The 17635-nt window shown below is 42.8% G+C and overlaps 1 protein-coding gene across 1 annotated transcript in view; it reads left to right on the forward strand.

The window, feature by feature from the left end:
- Positions 1-1767: 1767 nt before the first annotated feature.
- Positions 1768-17635, forward strand: part of LOC306917464 (plakophilin-4-like) — a 70764-nt gene continuing 54896 nt past the window's right edge. Inside the window, 3 exon segments of the mRNA XM_079495690.1 lie at positions 1768-1860; positions 8945-8979; positions 12126-12248. Coding sequence (XP_079351816.1) covers positions 1820-1860; positions 8945-8979; positions 12126-12248 — 199 coding nt within the window. The 5' untranslated portion in view covers positions 1768-1819.

Here is a 17635-nt window from a genome sequence, read left to right on the forward strand (position 1 = left end):
AGTAAAAATGTTGGGTTCCTCTGGTCTTACTATATTTTTATATTTATTGAGTAATATTTAAAGATGTTTATCATTTATGTCTCCATCAATACCTGTCAGGGGAAGTGCAGTACTTGAGTAAATGTACTTATACAGTAGCTGCTTTCCACCAGTGCCAGTCGGCTTGCTTTGCAGCCACCGGAGAGTTTGCAAACTCCTGGCTCCACAGCAGAACCCGCTGTGACCAATGCGAGTGATTGTACATCACCTGACTATGTGTGCACACAGTCTGTAGCAGCGCTGCTGACCCACTTACAAAGCTGCTTTTGTTAAGACACCAGTGCACAGGGGACCAGGCTAGCAGTATCTGTGCTTAAGAACATATCCTTTCCCAATGGGTTCGTGTGTGTGTGTGTGTGTGTGTGTGTGTGTGTGTGTGTGTGTGTGTGTGTGTGTGTGTGTGTGTGTGTGTGTGTGTGTGTGTGTGTGTGTGTGTGTGTGTGTGTGTGTGTGTGTGTGTGTGTGTGTGTGTGTGTGTGTGTGTGTGCTTGTATTACTGTACTTGTGAGCACCATTCTGTCCCCTCAAGTATAGCAGACTTTGAGCAATAGACAGGACCATTGTCCTGGTCCTGGTGTGCAGGAGGATGCTAAACGCACACCAGTCTTAGTAGTGGTGCCAGCTCACGGCAGAAAACATCTAAAGAGTATAAGTCTTAAAAAGACAAAAAGAGTGGCTGCACACACTGATAGCCAAAGAGCCGATTATTTATTAGGATGCAGAGTTGGTTTTATGGTTACACTTTTTTCTTGTTTCACGATTCAGGTTAGGATTAGATATTTAGAGATTGGGTTTAGGAGGCCGACAACCCATTTTCATCCATATTTGATTCTGGAAAAATCGTAAAAATGCGGCACAAATATTTGAATAGGTATTATATTCTTTCAGAGCGAACATTTTTTTTATTTCGACGTCAGGCCTAAATGGGTTAATGACGAGTAGGCCTACAGTGAATATCACCAAAATATAATTGAAAATAATTAAAACGTTGGGCATTTGTCTGGGCGACGTTGATAACGAAAACATCTGCTGCTTGTAATTCTGCTGATCGACTGCGATCAGAGTCGGTTAACGCATTTGTACACAATTTTGACTAGTTTGACTACTTTTGCCTACGTTTGCCTAGTTTGACCAGTTTGACTACGACAGAGACGAGAGTGCATTGCTGGGACAGAGAAAGGTTGATAAAGTCGGTTTTCTCCTGATTTGTCTATCGGTAGTTGTAGATTTTCTTTTTGCAGTCAATATGCAGTGTAGACCTGGTGAGACGTAGGAGGGGCCCGGACAGGAGGCAACCCACAGAGCCTAGTCCCTCCACATACCAGAATTGTACCTCTCAGTCTCAGCACAGTAGTTCCGGAGTGGTTCCAACGGATTGTGCGGCCCTGTCTTTCCCTAGTGGGTCTGATCGAGGGTAGCTACTGGGACGTAAGTCGGGACTTGATCACCCCGGCTGGGTCACCCGAGTGAGGGGTATGATGTTCGAGAGACCCGAAACCCCGATGACCTTGGGATACATCACTGAGGATACGTCCCAGTTGCATCCAGGCGATGTATTTTCGTTCGTTCTGTAGCTGCATATTGACTGCAAAAAGAAAATCTACAACCCGCAACTAATGATCTTAACAGGAAAACAAGCCCAAAGTCCCTTACAATATGACCACAGTTCACCTGTTTGTATTTTGTCCCCTCTGCGTTGCCGTAGGAGCTGCAGTTTGAGCGTCTGACTCGTGAGCTGGAGGAGGAACGGCAGATCGTGGCCAGTCAGCTGGAGAGGTGCATGCTGGGAGCAGAGTCGCCAGGCGAAGGCGACAGTAGCAGGTGAGAGAGAGAGAGAGAGAGAGACACTGTCACCGTGACTCGTATTATTTATGGTTTATCAGTGGTGGACAAAAAGATTGGAAATGGCAGATGTACAAGCTCAAAACGTGTGACATAACATCACATTTTGAGCTTGTAGATCTGCTATTTCCACTATTTTTGGAAATGAAAAATGCTCATCATTGAAATGATTATCACGATTATCTCAAATTGGATTGAATTTCCGCAGGTCATTGAAGGAGCTGTGGCCACCAAATATGTACAGTATTGTCGGACGCTCTGCAAGTGTGTTCAGCCAGAAGGTCCCCTTGGCTCCCGAATACAAACAGCTTTGTCTTGATTATGGTGGCAGAGTGATATACTGGAACAGGTGGAGGAGTGCCTCCGGTGTTAATTAAAGACCGACACATTGTGCTTCTGTCTAACTTGGAGAGGTCATTCATTAGTGCATACAGGATACACTACAGTTGACTGTAGTATTCTCCATAATATTATATACATGGCCTTACCCGTTGTGAGATATCGCAGGGAGTACTGCGCCCTGGGTGCGTTTTCGCATTTTTATTCACTAATAAATTAATTATTAATTTATAATTTGTTAAATTGGAAAAAGGGCTTCGTTAAGACCTCCATATTATTATGGTCAATGCCTGTGTGAAAAGTGGGAGCGATTGGTGCAGGCAGTGAGGAGATACGGAAGTGTTTCTGACACACAGACACACAGACAGACACACATTCAGACATTCAGACATTGACTGAATTATAGTATGATTATAGTATGATGATGATGATGATGGCCTTCCCATTTGACACAGGCTGAGTGTCTAAACAACATTATATTGTTTAGGCCGCTACAGTAGGTTCTTGGTTTATCTAGGATCTTAGCTTACAGTGGCTCAGTGGCTCTACACTGTTTCTCTGCATTCTGTGTGCTGTGCAGTGGTGTCATGCTCGTAGAACGCAGTACCACGCCGTGGTGCCAGTCATTTTTTGACGTGCACGCACAGGGACGGAACGGTGCACGTGCGCGCACCAGTGGCGTTTCCAGGAATTACATTTTGGGCAGGCAAGAATTACATTTTGGGCAGGCAAGATGTGTTAATTGTCGTCTCCCCGCGCACAATCGTAGCACTAAAGGTTTTCAAAGAGATATACCTGCCAGACGAGTAGGATACAAAGGCTGAAAGGCATGCATTTACATTCCAATGGGTGATTGAGGGTCGCGCTCTACCGCAACGGCCCATCAGCTGTCCACTAATAGTTCTCAGGTCTTGTTTTTGTCCTCTCTCTTTTGTCATTGTCTGGATTTTGGCCAGGCCAGAAATGGATTTGGACAGGTGGATGCCTGCCCTCGCCTTATTGTAGATACGCTAGAACGCGTACCCCTATTCAAGAGAAGTCACCACCAAGACACACCAAGTACCCAGTGGTCTAGGTTTACTGGCGCCCACCTCCCCCTATTTCCACACCGTGTTGACAAGTACCGTGCCGAATTCAAATGGCTACTGCTTTGCATAACAACAGCTTTAACTGAGCGGTGACTGTGAGCGCACGTGACGTATAGCCTATACGGTATTCGGTAAGCATGCACACTTGATTGACAGCAGTGTGGACTGCTATGGCTCCAGTAGGCTACTGCTGCTGCCGTTGCAGTTCATTGGAGCGACGTGTATCCCAATGAAGGCGGAAGTGCAGTGCTGAAGGCTTTTTTTTTTTAACACATCTTTATAACAGTCATGACAATATATACAGTATTACAATACAAAACAAGACAAACAAACAACAAAGTTATTAACAATACAACATCAGAGCCAGGGGGGATTAGATTACTAACAGAAAACATTAAAGAGTGAACACAAAGCAACAGTTCTCCGCAGCTTTCTTATTTAGAAGTGCTGAAGGCATTTGCTGAAGGCGACTGCGTCGCTGCCCAAGTGACGTCACTCATGCGACTCCTCCATGTCTCTCGCTGTCACTCAAGTGACTACTGGCCAATCACAGCGTGTCTTTTCCGGGACTTATGTTACGCACGCGGAATCTTGACAAGCTTCCGCTAATGCTTTGCAAGGAATGTCGGGAAAATTGTGCCTTCAATGATGACACGCGCCTCAGAGCCGGAAAGGGCGTCTACGTATATTATGTCCATGGTCGCCACTGCTGCTGTGTGGTGTTCTCCTCCATCAAAGAACAGTTACAGATGAATTCGTCCAAAGCACACTTTTTAGTTTTGCTAGTGTGCAGTAAAGATGTTTGTCTGACCATTTTAAGTCTACTTTTGTGTTTTGTTTGTGTTTGTCTAAAACTTGTACACTATTTAACAATAGGCTTAGGCCAGGGGTGGGCAACTGGCGGCCCGGGGGCCACACGCGGCCCCCACCTTCACTTAATGTGGCCCTCAGGTTAATATCAGAATACTGATATATTATTGGTTTCAGCTGTTTACAATTCCACAGCATGCAAACATGACCCGCTGTAATTACTTCAGTCTAAATTAGTAGCTCAATGCTTCAACACAAGTATAATTAAAGGCATTTGAAATGACATAAAAATGTTAATTTTCAGGATTCCAATTCAAAAATAGCAAAAATGAGCTTGTAGATCGGCTATTTTTGCTACGACAGCAATATATGGCCCTATAGGGAGTGAGTGTGGAAATATAGTAGCCCTCTCTATCGTCAAAGTTGCCCACCCCTGGCTTAGGCTATGCAGCTGTTCTGTGTGCATGCCGCGATGCGATGCGCACATGCACGCGCGTGCGTGTGCGTGCGCGTGCGCGTGACGTTCCGTGGTACCAGTACAAATAATCACCATGACACCACTGGTGCTGTGCTTATTGTAATGCTCAGGGTAACAGGCAACAGCCTCCGCTAAATGTATTATTGTAATGCTCAGGGTAACAGGCAACAGCCTCCGCTAAATGTATTATTGTAATGCTCAGGGTAACAGGCAACAGCCTCCGCTAAATGTCTTATTGTAATGCTCAGGGTAACAGGCAACAGCCTCCGCTAAATGTCTTATTGTAATGCTCAGGGTAACAGGCAACAGCCTCCGCTAAATGTCTTATTGTAATGCTCAGGGTAACAGGCAACAGCCTCCGCTAAATGTCTTATTGTAATGCTCAGGGTAACAGGCAACAGCCTCCGCTAAATGTCTTATTGTAATGCTCAGGGTAACAGGCAACAGCCTCCGCTAAATGTATTATTGTAATGCTCAGGGTAACAGGCAACAGCCTCCGCTAAATGACTGTGCTTATTGTAATGCTCAGGGTAACAGGCAACAGCCTCCGCTAAATGACTGTGCTTATTGTAATGCTCAGGGTAACAGGCAACAGCCCCCGCTAAATGACTGTGCTTATTGTAATGCTCAGGGTAACAGGCAACAGCCCCCGCTAAATGACTGTGCTTATTGTAATGCTCAGGGTAACAGGCAACAGGCTCCGCTAAATGACTGTGCTTATTGTAATGCTCAGGGTAACAGGCAACAGGCTCCGCTAAATGACTGTGCTTATTGTAATGCTCAGGGTAACAGGCAACAGCCCCCGCTAAATGACTGTGCTTATTGTAATGCTCAGGGTAACAGGCAACAGCCCCCGCTAAATGACTGTGCTTATTGTAATGCTCAGGGTAACAGGCAACAGCCCCCGCTAAATGACTGTGCTTATTGTAATGCTCAGGGTAACAGGCAACAGCCCCCGCTAAATGACTGTGCTTATTGTAATGCTCAGGGTAACAGGCAACAGCCCCCGCTAAATGACTGTGCTTATTGTAATGCTCAGGGTAACAGGCAACAGCCCCCGCTAAATGACTGTGCTTATTGTAATGCTCAGGGTAACAGGCAACAGCCCCCGCTAAATGACTGTGCTTATTGTAATGCTCAGGGTAACAGGCAACAGCCCCCGCTAAATGACTGTGCTTATTGTAATGCTCAGGGTAACAGGCAACAGCCCCCGCTAAATGACTGTGCTTATTGTAATGCTCAGGGTAACAGGCAACAGCCCCCGCTAAATGACTGTGCTTATTGTAATGCTCAGGGTAACAGGCAACAGCCCCCGCTAAATGACTGTGCTTATTGTAATGCTCAGGGTAACAGGCAACAGCCCCCGCTAAATGACTGTGCTTATTGTAATGCTCAGGGTAACAGGCAACAGCCCCCGCTAAATGACTGTGCTTATTGTAATGCTCAGGGTAACAGGCAACAGCCCCCGCTAAATGACTGTGCTTATTGTAATGCTCAGGGTAACAGGCAACAGCCCCCGCTAAATGACTGTGCTTATTGTAATGCTCAGGGTAACAGGCAACAGCCCCCGCTAAATGACTGTGCTTATTGTAATGCTCAGGGTAACAGGCAACAGCCCCCGCTAAATGACTGTGCTTATTGTAATGCTCAGGGTAACAGGCTCCGCTAAATGTCTACATTTGTAAGCACATGACTTTCACGACACTACATTTCATATAGAAATATCGTACACTGTACTTTTAACTCGAGGCTCTTGGGACTCAAACTTCCAAAAATATTGTATGAAATTACCACTTCAGCCTTATTTCAAATACAGTGAAACTAGGTGACAATGCACACCGTGCGCTTAATGTAGATTGGCTATTTTCACTATTTTCTAAACTTTTTTTTTTTTTTCCACATTCTAAATTTCAATAGGTCTTCTACAAGCAATGCATTGCTATTCAAAAGAAAATGTACTTTGGAATGTGTACTTTATCCCATTCTGTACGGGAACCCCTTTTGGTGTTTTAACTAAGCATTATGTTATACTTTAGCTATTTTTGAAAAATCGTAAAAAATGCGGCACAAATCTTTGAATATATATTCTTTCAGAAGACTTTTTATTTTATTTTTCGACGTCAGGCCTAAATGGGTTACATACTCTAGTATTTACTTGAGTGTAATCTTTGTCTACCACTTCTCATTCACAGCAGCACATACTGCTCCTAAGGCCTCACTCAGACCTTTACTGCATTGCTGTATGCTTGTTGGATGAATGTTGTGTAGTGTCATGGTCGCCCCAATGCATTTCCAATGGAAGTCACATGGTTTGTAGTCCACATTTTGGACTACAAGCTGTTGTATGGCTTTCGGCTGTGTTTCGATTGCGCCCCTCCCCCTCATACAACACAAATGTTGTGTCAAACCATGTGACTCCCATTGGAAATGCATTGGGGCGGGCATGACACTACACAACATTCATCCAACAAGCATACAGCAATGCAGTAAAGGTCTGAGTGAGGCCTTATAGATCAGTTCAAATTGGAACGTGTACTTTAAATACAGTATTTACTGTAGTGTAATCTTTGTCTACCACTTCTCATTCACAGCAGCAAATACTGATCCTAATAGATCAGTTCAAATGCAGAGTAATCTGCCCTGGGGAAATTAATGCATATACAGTACCCTCTAATACCCTTTATATTATATTATATATTCATAGACTGGGAGTCATTAAGCCATTTAGACCTGAGATCAGATTCTACAAATATCTTCTACATCCTGACAGTTTTCTGAAAAGAACTCATGTTTCTATGTCAGTGGTGCTCAAACAGTTTCATGTCAAAGACCCCCCCAAAAATATATGTATTTGGCCGCTGACCCCCATCTGAAAATATGTTGTTCCAGGGACTCCCCCAGAAGCAACGATTTGAGTTAAAAAAAACGTTCGCTCTGAAAGAATATATATTCAAAGATTTGCACCACATTTTCATGATTTTTCAAAAATAGCAGATCTACAAGCTCGTAGCGCGCCACTCGGTGGCGCGCTACGAGCTTGTAGATCTGCTATTTTTTCAATAGCTAAATTATAAAATAATGTTTGAAACACCAAAAGGGGTTCCCGCCCAAAATGGGTTAAGCAATCATTATAATTTATAATTCATGTAATATCCTCATAATTTCATATCTTTAATGGCTCAACTTACAGAACGCAATCCCCTTTTTCCAGAGAAAAGTGGTTGACTTCATAAACGGTACCTATGTCTGGGGCGAACATTCTGTGAAAATATAGCCGATAAATCCTCTCCCCCTTGTAATGCAAAGATGATTAAACACTTCGCTCATTTCCAACCTCAAAGGCCTCTAAAGCAGGGACATCAGCCTTGTTTAAAGACTCGTCAAGAGGCGATAGCACTTTGCCAATTCTCAACCAATCCTTTTTCGGTTTGAGGTCAGATGTAGAGTTGCTGGCCGGCTCCATATTATGCAGATCTAGGTGATGATCCAGTCTTCTCCATGTATGGTTATCCAGGGTTTGATGAGGTCAGTGTCGTGATCTATGGTGGTGTGACCTTAGAGTATATATGAATAGAGACGTCACCCGAGTTCTCCTCCCATCCACTTGCATTAAGTTGCTCAAAAGCGCATGAGGCGATTTCACTCCTCCTTCCTTGTAGGAACAGAGTGCATTCTGGGATTGATTGGGCCAAACACATGAACGCGCTGCCATTGCACTGAAACCGCGTTCACGTGTCATCATGAACGTGCGCAATGATAGTCAACGGACCAGCGCGTTCATGTGTTTGGCCCACGCTGCAATACCAAATTCGGCCACTATGTCCACGTGTCACGAGGCGTGATGGGCTGACAACAAACGGGTTTTGCAGGTTTTCATAGTAATCTGCGACCTACAATAAATACAATTAACAGTGTTTTTCCAATTATTTGGGGGCCACTTGCAATCTCCTCATCGGTAACCGGGAAGGCTCGCCTTAAAACACGCTCGCCCTCGTTTTCTGCCGACCGCTCAGTGGGGTGGTTCTGCCGACCGCTCAGTGGGTGGTTCTGGTATTCTTGTATTTGTTTTACTGAGGATAAGGTTAGAAATAAGTTTAGGGTTATAAGCTTAGGTTTTGGCACCGTTTTACTGAGATTAAGTTTAGGTTAAACCTTATGTTTAACCGTTTAGGCATAGTTGACTGAGGTTACGCTTAGGTATTCTCCTCACCGGCCCGCAGGTTTCAAACCACTGATGTAATCTACCTCTCTAATGTGATTTATCTCTCTCTCTCTCTCTCCTCTCTCTCTCTCTCTCTCTCTCTCTCTCTCTCTCTCTCTCTCTCTCTCTCTCTCCCCTCTCATCCAGCTCATCAGAGAAGTCTTTCGCATGGAGATCTGCAGGTAGGGTTTCACATCGTTGCTGTTGATCTACAAGCTCAGCTTGTAGTTTGTGCTGTTGACACTCTTGTTGATGATGATGAAGTAGTAGTAGGGCATTCACTTCTAGTCTTTTTTACTGGTTGACTAGTCGACTAGTTGTTTAACCACCTATTATGTTTTTTTTTTTTTTTTTAATACATATTATTTGTACATTTAAAAACTGTGTACATTGGTGACTATAACTATAATCTACCTGATCTTGAGGCCTACAAAATCGGGGAAAAAAATAAAAAAAATAAACTTATTTTTTGTTCTTATCAACTAGTCAACTAGTACCAGCAAGGTCGACTAGTGGATTAACTAGTCGACTAGTTGCTTAATGCCCTAATTCACAGTAGTCGTGAGTCACGACTATTGTGAGTCGAGATTATCATATCGTTCCATCCAAATTCATCAGCATGGACCTCTCTCTGAGAACCAGACGATGATGTCATGGGGTGTATTTTATTTCATGAAAGTCACTCCAAACAAAGTTCCCTCCACCCCAACATTATTTTACTTTAACCCATTTAGGCCTGACCGTCGAAATAAATAAAAAGTCCTCTGAAAGAATATTATATTCAAATATTTGTGCCACATTTTCATGATTTTTCAAAAACAGCAGAGTTTGTAGATCTGCTATTTTTCAATAGCTAAAGTATAACATAATGCTTAGTTAAAACACCAAAAGGGGTCCCCGCCCAAAATGGGTTAAGTGACATTAAATAAAATTATAGCCTGCTGATACAGTAAGTAAAAGACATCATGCCAGGAGCCTTTTTATATTTGATTGTCAAAACTGCGATAGTTTTTGTCAGCAGCTGTTCAATTATTCAAATGGCGGCTCTCTCATCTTGGAGTGAAAACTCTTTGCATGCACATCAGCTATATAAGATATATAATGTAATTCCATTGCAGCAGGATGTCATGGAACCATAATGGAGACATGAGTCACTTAGCCCATAAAGATTTGAAATTTAAAATGTGATTTATGATGATGTCGTGGAGAAACCTTGCACTCCAATTTTTTATAAATCAATCTATTTTAGGTGAAGCGAAAGTGACAAAAAATTCGCCGATCTTCAAAGCTAAAATTGCGAAAAGTGATTAACCCATTTTGGGGCGGGAACCCCTTTTGGTGTTAGCATTATGTTATGCTTTAGCTATTGAAAAATAGCAGATCTACAAGCTCATGAAATGAAATGAAATGAAATGAAATGAAATCTATATTTACCCAGGGTATCTGGGCTAAGCTCAAGAACTTGTTTCCAGCCAGGCCCTGCTCATAGAACACATTTCATCGTAGTGGTTGATGCCTTGTTCAAGGGCATTTCAGCGGTGGTAATTTTTAACGTGTCGGACGGCTGGTTCGAACTGGGAACCTTCCGGTATCTAGACCGCGCCGCTATCCGTTCGGCCACCGCTGCTCATAGCGCGCCACCGAGTGGCGCGCTACGAGCTTGTAGGTCTGCTATTTTTGAAACATAGAAACATAGCTTTCAGAAAACTGTCAGGATGTAGAAGACATTTATAGAATCTGATCTCAGGTCAAAATGGGTTAAAACCGTAACAATATTACGATATCTAGTATTTTTTTGTTATTGCAATATGATCGCCACAATATCGCTATATCGACGTAATATCGATAGATTTCTGAGCTCTATTACGGAGCCACGGCATTAAGATATGCCGCTAGTTCCTCCCCACCCCGGGCTGAAGGGCTGAGGCGTGCTCTGAGGTCACGTATAAAAGGCACATGAATTGGAGCCATTTGCTATTCTGTCAGAAGCCACTGTGCGCCGTCCCTTGGTCCATTACTCACGTCCACCTCCCTATAAATGTACAGAACACTTCATAAAGTCACAAATTATGGCCGGAGGATGGATATGAGGTCGCGCAGAGTTGATATTATGTATTCCTACCCTGATCCGTCTTTTGCATAAAAGGGATACAAAATGAAAATAACTCCCGGGCTTTATCGTGGCATTTTATGCATCATGTAAAATTCACAGCTAGGTTGGTTTCATGCCATTTATTTCCAGTGGAGGAGGAAGTACTCATATTTTTTGAGTGGTGCAAACCACTCCAACAACTGGCTTTGTATCCGTGTACCTGTGTTTGTACCAAAATAATGAGCATGGTTGCTATGGTTTCTATGGACATAACGTCAGACCACAGCTGATCAGGCTATACAAGACCTTACACCACTCAGTTCACACGGGTGTGATTTTTACCTAAGTAAAAGCACAATATGTAGAACTACGATGTTAGTAGTAAAAGTGTATTCAAATTTGACTTGAGTAAAAAGTACTAACGTAGTGGCATCTAAATCTACTTGGTGCACTAGCACTAGTTTCTTTCAATCGCCTGTATCTCCTATTCCTTGTTGAGAGCCTTTAGATAATTCTTTTTTTTATTGAACAGATTATAAATTGTTACACAAACATTATGATATGAAAAAATGAAAGAAAAAATACAAAGACAAAAAAGAGAAAGAAATCCCTCAACCCTCCCACCCATTTGATTGATTGATTGAAAAATGTATTAACAGTTTGCAGAATTACAGTACATTTCAAGCACAAACTCAATACAAAGGCTGTTAACTGTGAGTGGACGACCCAATTAAGCATTACACTTGTCCACAATGTTCAATTCATCAAAAACATTTAGAGACGTACAAATAGACACTTCTATATAGACAAAGGACAGAACAGGAATTCATCATACTGCTCAGTGACACCGCATACTATAGAATAAGATGATAGAAAGCTCATGGAAAACGTCTGAAAAGAAAATGGCGTACAGTCAACCATATCAATGGTATCCTGTCTATTAATTGTTTCTACTCAAGTAATGGACAAGGGGCAGCCAAAGCTTTTAGATCAATTTTATTATATTTTTGAATAGCTGCAGTATGAAACAGTTTTAACATATTTAACAGTTTAAATATGCAAAGCAAACTACTAACCAAAGCTAACGGAGTTGATATTATGCATCCTTCACTGCTGTCTTTACATAAATAGGGGGGAGTAAAATTAGACTAACTGTCAGACTTCATTGTGGCATTTACACAAAATCACTGTTATATACAGTAGTTTTTCATGTGGTCGTTTCTCTGTTTGGGGCAGACGCCGGAGTGGAGCCCCAGGTGGAGGCCATGAAGACGTCCATGTCCCCGTCTCGTCTTCTTCAGGGGGAGGACGGCCTGTACCCTCCCGAACCGGAGCGAGGCTCCCTGCACGGCAGCGAGGGTAGGTTCTGCGCGGGAGCGCTACTTTAACCCATTTTGGGCGTTGGAACCCCTTTTGGTGTTTTAAAGCATTATGTTATACTTTAGCTATTGAAAAATAGCAGATCTACAAGCTCATAGCACGCCACCGAGTGGCGCGCTACGAGCTTGTAGGTCTGCTATTTTTGAAAAGTTGTGAAAATGTGCCGCAAATCTTTGAATATATATTTCAGAGCGAACATTTTTAACTAAAATATTGGCTTCTGGGGGGTCCCTGGAACTACATATTTTGAGATGGGGGTCCGTGGCCCAATAGAGATAATTCTGGGGGTCCTTGACATGAAAAAGGTTGAGCACCACTGACACAGAAACATGGGTTTTTCAGAAAAATGTTAGGATTTAGAAGCCTTTTTTTTCATCGACCTCAGTCCAAAATGGGTTACGTGGATTTGTTTCAAATGGAATTCTGGAAACCATAGTTATTTCTTTATTTGTTAGCAGTTTTTACCTGTTTTGAGGGGTGCTACTGCTAGCCTCCAATACATGGCTTTGAAGATTATGGGCAGTATTATGCGTGTCTTAAGTACCAGGTCTTATTACTTAACTTAAGACCTGGAGGCGTGATCAATGCCATTTGGCTATTCTGAGTGGCCAAACAGCATTTACCACGCCTCCAGGTCTTAAGTTAAGTCATAAGACCTGGTACTTAAGACACGCATAATACTGCTCTATACGTCATATGGCAGAGAAGGACTCTGGACTGTAATGTTTGTTTAGATTATACGTCATATGGCAGAGAAGGACTCTGGACTGTAATGTTTGTTTAGGGCGGTAAGACAACGTAAGACGTCATGTGGCCGATATAAATACATCTTGCAACTAGGCATGTAACGATATCGATATTAATCCCGATGATATGAATCGATTCATTGAAAAAAAAAATCGCGACTTTCCAAAAAAAAAATATATTCTTTAAAAAAAAAGGGGGGGGGCTAGTGTGTGATGTGAAATGTGAGCTTTAGTCATATTCCATCATATTCAAGTGCTTTTGGAGAGAAATGATAGTCACTTTCAGTAGTAGAGCACTGTAGAGGGGAACTGTGTGTGACTGTGTCTGTGCATTTTTTTATATCGTGAAAAATCGTATCGTGAACCTCATATCGTGAGTTGAGTGAATCGTTACATGCCTACTTGCAACACATTTTGTTTCATACAAGAAACAAGCCATTGATTCATAAAGTAAAGAAACGGTACAGCTGTAACCAATGTGGAAAAAGCTTCCCAAGAAACAGTAACTTGAAACAGCGGCGGAGAATTCATCGAAGAATTGGGCCAGATTCTTAGCTGCCATCTGGTCATATAGCAGACAAGACTATGGATCCAGTGACATACAAAAGCAAAAGCGGCGCCCCTCACTTCACACAAGTGAGATTTTTTTTTTTTTTTCTCATTCAATTTTTTTATTTGTTTTCTGATCAAGCAAAAACAGCATAATCATTTTACAGTATACAAAATTGAACTCAAAACACTCACTCACACGCACACATGTGCACGCACACACAGAAGAATGTTGCAATATAACAATATAACTAATTAATATAAATGTGTTTTCGTTGTGATAACCGATAATTAGGAACTTAATGCCATTGAGCGCTTCCCACCCATCGGACCACTGCTGTGTTAAGTGGTCCGATGGGTAGTTAATGACTCATTCGGTACAGTACAGATGGATGCCTTTATTCGTAGCTCAGAAAAATCTACCTCGTTACAAATACAAATTGCTCTATCGATGCGTGATTTTCATACTCTGTGTGGTTGTATTAGTCCTCCTGACACAAACAAGTTTGAGAAGAAGGATGTTTTTGGGTGAATTAATCACACAAAAACACCCACGGTGTTTCAGACACTGTAGCTGACCCTTACCGACACTCGAGATCCTCAAGCCTGATTTGCGGCGCACTTCGAAAATAGGTGATCCCCTCTGTCCTGAGTTTGAAGTCGATCGGTCGAGTTCAACGCGTGTTCTACCGTGTGTGTACTACAGATGTTCGCACACGCACGCAAGCAGAGATTTCACACGTTTATAGTAAGATACAGTACGTCTATGACACATATAATTGCTTTCACAATGGGATTTGAGAGTGTCGCGTCGATTCAATGACATATAAAGAAATCACACTTGTGTGAAGTGAGGGGCACCCACTGTATTAATATCGGCCACATGTCATCTTATGTCGTCATTTAGTGCCCTAAACAAACAAGTCCCTAAACAAACAAGTCCACAGACTTTTCTGCAAACGATTTACGTCATAAGAGCTCTAGCCTGGAACTCACCTATGCTTTTTGAGTGGTGTAAACCACTCCTACAACTGGCTTTTGTGTGCAGAAAAAAATGAGCATGGTTGCTATGTTCAAAATAATTTCTGACGTAATTAAATCACACCCGGGTGAACTGGATGACCGTAGCAACCATGGTCATTTTCTCTGCACAGAAAAAGCCAGTTGTGAAATCACATCTGGGTGTGATTTCATTACGTCAGATCAGAGCTGATCAGGCTACATAATACCTTACCTTATTTCATTACGTCAGACATTACGTCAGACCACAGCTGATCATGCTATATAAAACCTTACACCACTCAGTTCACACGGGTGTGATTTTTATGGCATAGGCAGCTCCCGGCAGGATCCGTCGGGAGAAACTATGCGCAGCTGCGTGACATGAGACTAATTACTTAGAGCGACAGAGAGAGAGAGAGGAGTGTGTGTGTGTGTACATGTGTGCGTGTGTGTCAATTTAACAAAGGTGCAGACGATCAGAAATCAGCAGAGAGTGAGAGATGTTTGCACTACTCTATGCCGAATTGAAGTGGACTCGGACCCAGACTTTTTCTTTCTCCCTGGAAAAAAAAACGTCTGGGTTTCCGAGGCTATAAGAGCTCTAACCAAACATTTCAAATCCAATAGACTTGGCTGCTATATTGACGTCATCTTCAAAAGCCATGCATTGGAGCGGGGATAGCGCCCCTCAAAGAAACACCTTGATTATTCGACTAATCAAAAACAATTGAATTGCTATGAAAACAGTTTCAGCCCTAAGGATGCTGCACACCGAACAGAATGGTGGGAACGCTCTGCTAGTCCTTCACTCCACTAAATCACATCAAGTCTAGAGTAATCCTTCATTCTCTATCTATCTGACAGTCTGGGTTTACTACTACAACCCCTCTCTGATGAGAATGTTAAACGTAGCTGATCAGTCAGTGTGGCGTTCCAGGCACGTACTCTATGCGGGTCCAACACATCACAGAGCACAGTAAGAAGGAAGAAGTCTCCGGGAAGTTCTTAGGTTACTTACTTACTTACGCCTACTGCCCCTTCTGGGGCATAGGCCGTCAACAAGCCATCTCCAGGCATCTCCGTCTTGAGCTGTTCTCTCCAGCTGGTTCCAGGTCGTCTTCATGGTCTTCTGGGGCATAGGCCGTCAACAAGCGATCTCCAGGCATCTCTGTCCTGGGCTGTTCTCTCCAGCTGGTTCCAGGTCATCTCTGTCTTGGGCTGTTCTCTCCAGCTGGTTCCAGGTCGTCTTCATGGTCTTGATGTCTGCCTCCAGGTCTCTCTGCGCCAGGTGTTTCTGGGGCGACCCCTTTTCCTGCTTGCCCTGTGGGTTCCATGTTAGGGCTTGTCTTATGATAGCCTGGAACTCACCTATGCTTTTTATGGCATAGGCAGCTCCCGGCAGGATCCGCCGGGAGAAACTATGCGCAGCTGCGCGACATGAGACTAATTACTTAGAGCGACACAGAAAGAGAGGAGTGTGTGTGTATATGTGTGCGTGTGTGTCAATTTAACAAAGGTGCAGACAATCATAAATCAGCAGAGAGTGAGAGATGTTTGCGCTACTCTATGCCGAATTGAAGTGGACTCAGACCCAGACTTTTTTTTTCTCCCTGGAAAAAAAAACGTCTGGGTTTCCGAGGCTAGTCTTATGATGGTACTTGCAGGCTTTCGTAGGGTGTGGCCTATCCATCGCCATCTGCGTTTCCTTATTTCTTCTTCTGCCGGAAGCTGGTTCGTTCTCTGCCAGAGTTCATTGTTACTGATGGTGTCTGTCTGGCCATCGGATATGGAGGATCTTCCGCAGGCAGCTGTTGATGAAGACAAAAAAAATTCTTAGGTTACCATTTACTAATTCCTTGAAGGCATTTGAGATGTGATTTGGACACTTTCCATGTGAGATCGATATGGATTTCTACTATTTCTAGGCATCAAACTATCTATTATATATTTGAATTGCAAGCCTGTAATGTACAGTATGCAGTGATGGACGAAGTACTCGTGTTTTGTACTTTCGTAGTGAAAGTATCAATACCCTGTTGTAGACATAGGGCTATTCAGTATTTTAGCTGTGACATGAGCTTTTGTGTCGCTTTTGTGTCCGTCGGACTAAATCTGAGACGAAAACAACCACGAAAGTCTCATTTTACCGCTTTCCTCGCAACAACAAAGCTGCGCTGCTCTCCCAAATCTGGCTGTGACAGGCCGTCTGCCCCACACGGAATACTATCGCCATTTTATTTCATTGTGTCAACTAAATCATCATTAATGCAAACTAGATTCAACATACTCAAGCCTGCACACATTCTAAATATGCCCCCGAAATATTTTACTGAGCAAACTGTTACCACCTTCAATAATAATAGTCTTTATTGTCTCCACATCATATTTTTTTTTGTCATGGATACTGGGGTACAAAACATTAATAATTCTACTCGAGTTGGAAGCATTAAGACCCATTTTAACCCTCAATGGCTTCCTTTCTGAAAAATAACGTCATTGTAAAAAGATTCACGCGTTTAGATATTCTATTTACAATGAGATGCGGACGGGAGCTGGTGCCACTTGGACCCAGACGTAACGTAGCACTACAAAATTACGTCGGACTTAAATACTGAATATATCTTATGCCACCCCTTAACCCTTATCCCTAAACTAATTTTGCCATTTTTTACTAATTTAAAAAAACCTTTTAAAATAGTTCAAATAGCCGATCTACAAGCTCACGATGTAGATCGGCTAGTTTAACTATTTTAAAATGTTTTTCAAAATAGTAAAAAATGGCAAAATACGTTTAGGGATAAGGGATAAGGGTGGCGCAAGATGGAGCCCTATACTCTGTTACAAGTACACATTTCTGTATTAAAAATGTACTTGAGTAAAAGTAGTGGAGTAAAATGGCGCAGGTTGATCTGAATAAATCTGGGCAGAGTTCTGCTCTGGCATCCAGGGTGTGTGTGTGTGTGTGTGTGCACAGTTTGCCAGCGACCGGCCAAAGGTGGCGGAGATTAGCTGGTCACAGACAGATGGACGGACACACGGATGGACGGATGGACAGGGAGCAAAACATAG

Source organism: Electrona antarctica (assembly GCF_951216825.1).
Source record: "Electrona antarctica genome assembly, chromosome: 24".
Lineage (NCBI taxonomy): Eukaryota > Metazoa > Chordata > Actinopteri > Myctophiformes > Myctophidae > Electrona > Electrona antarctica.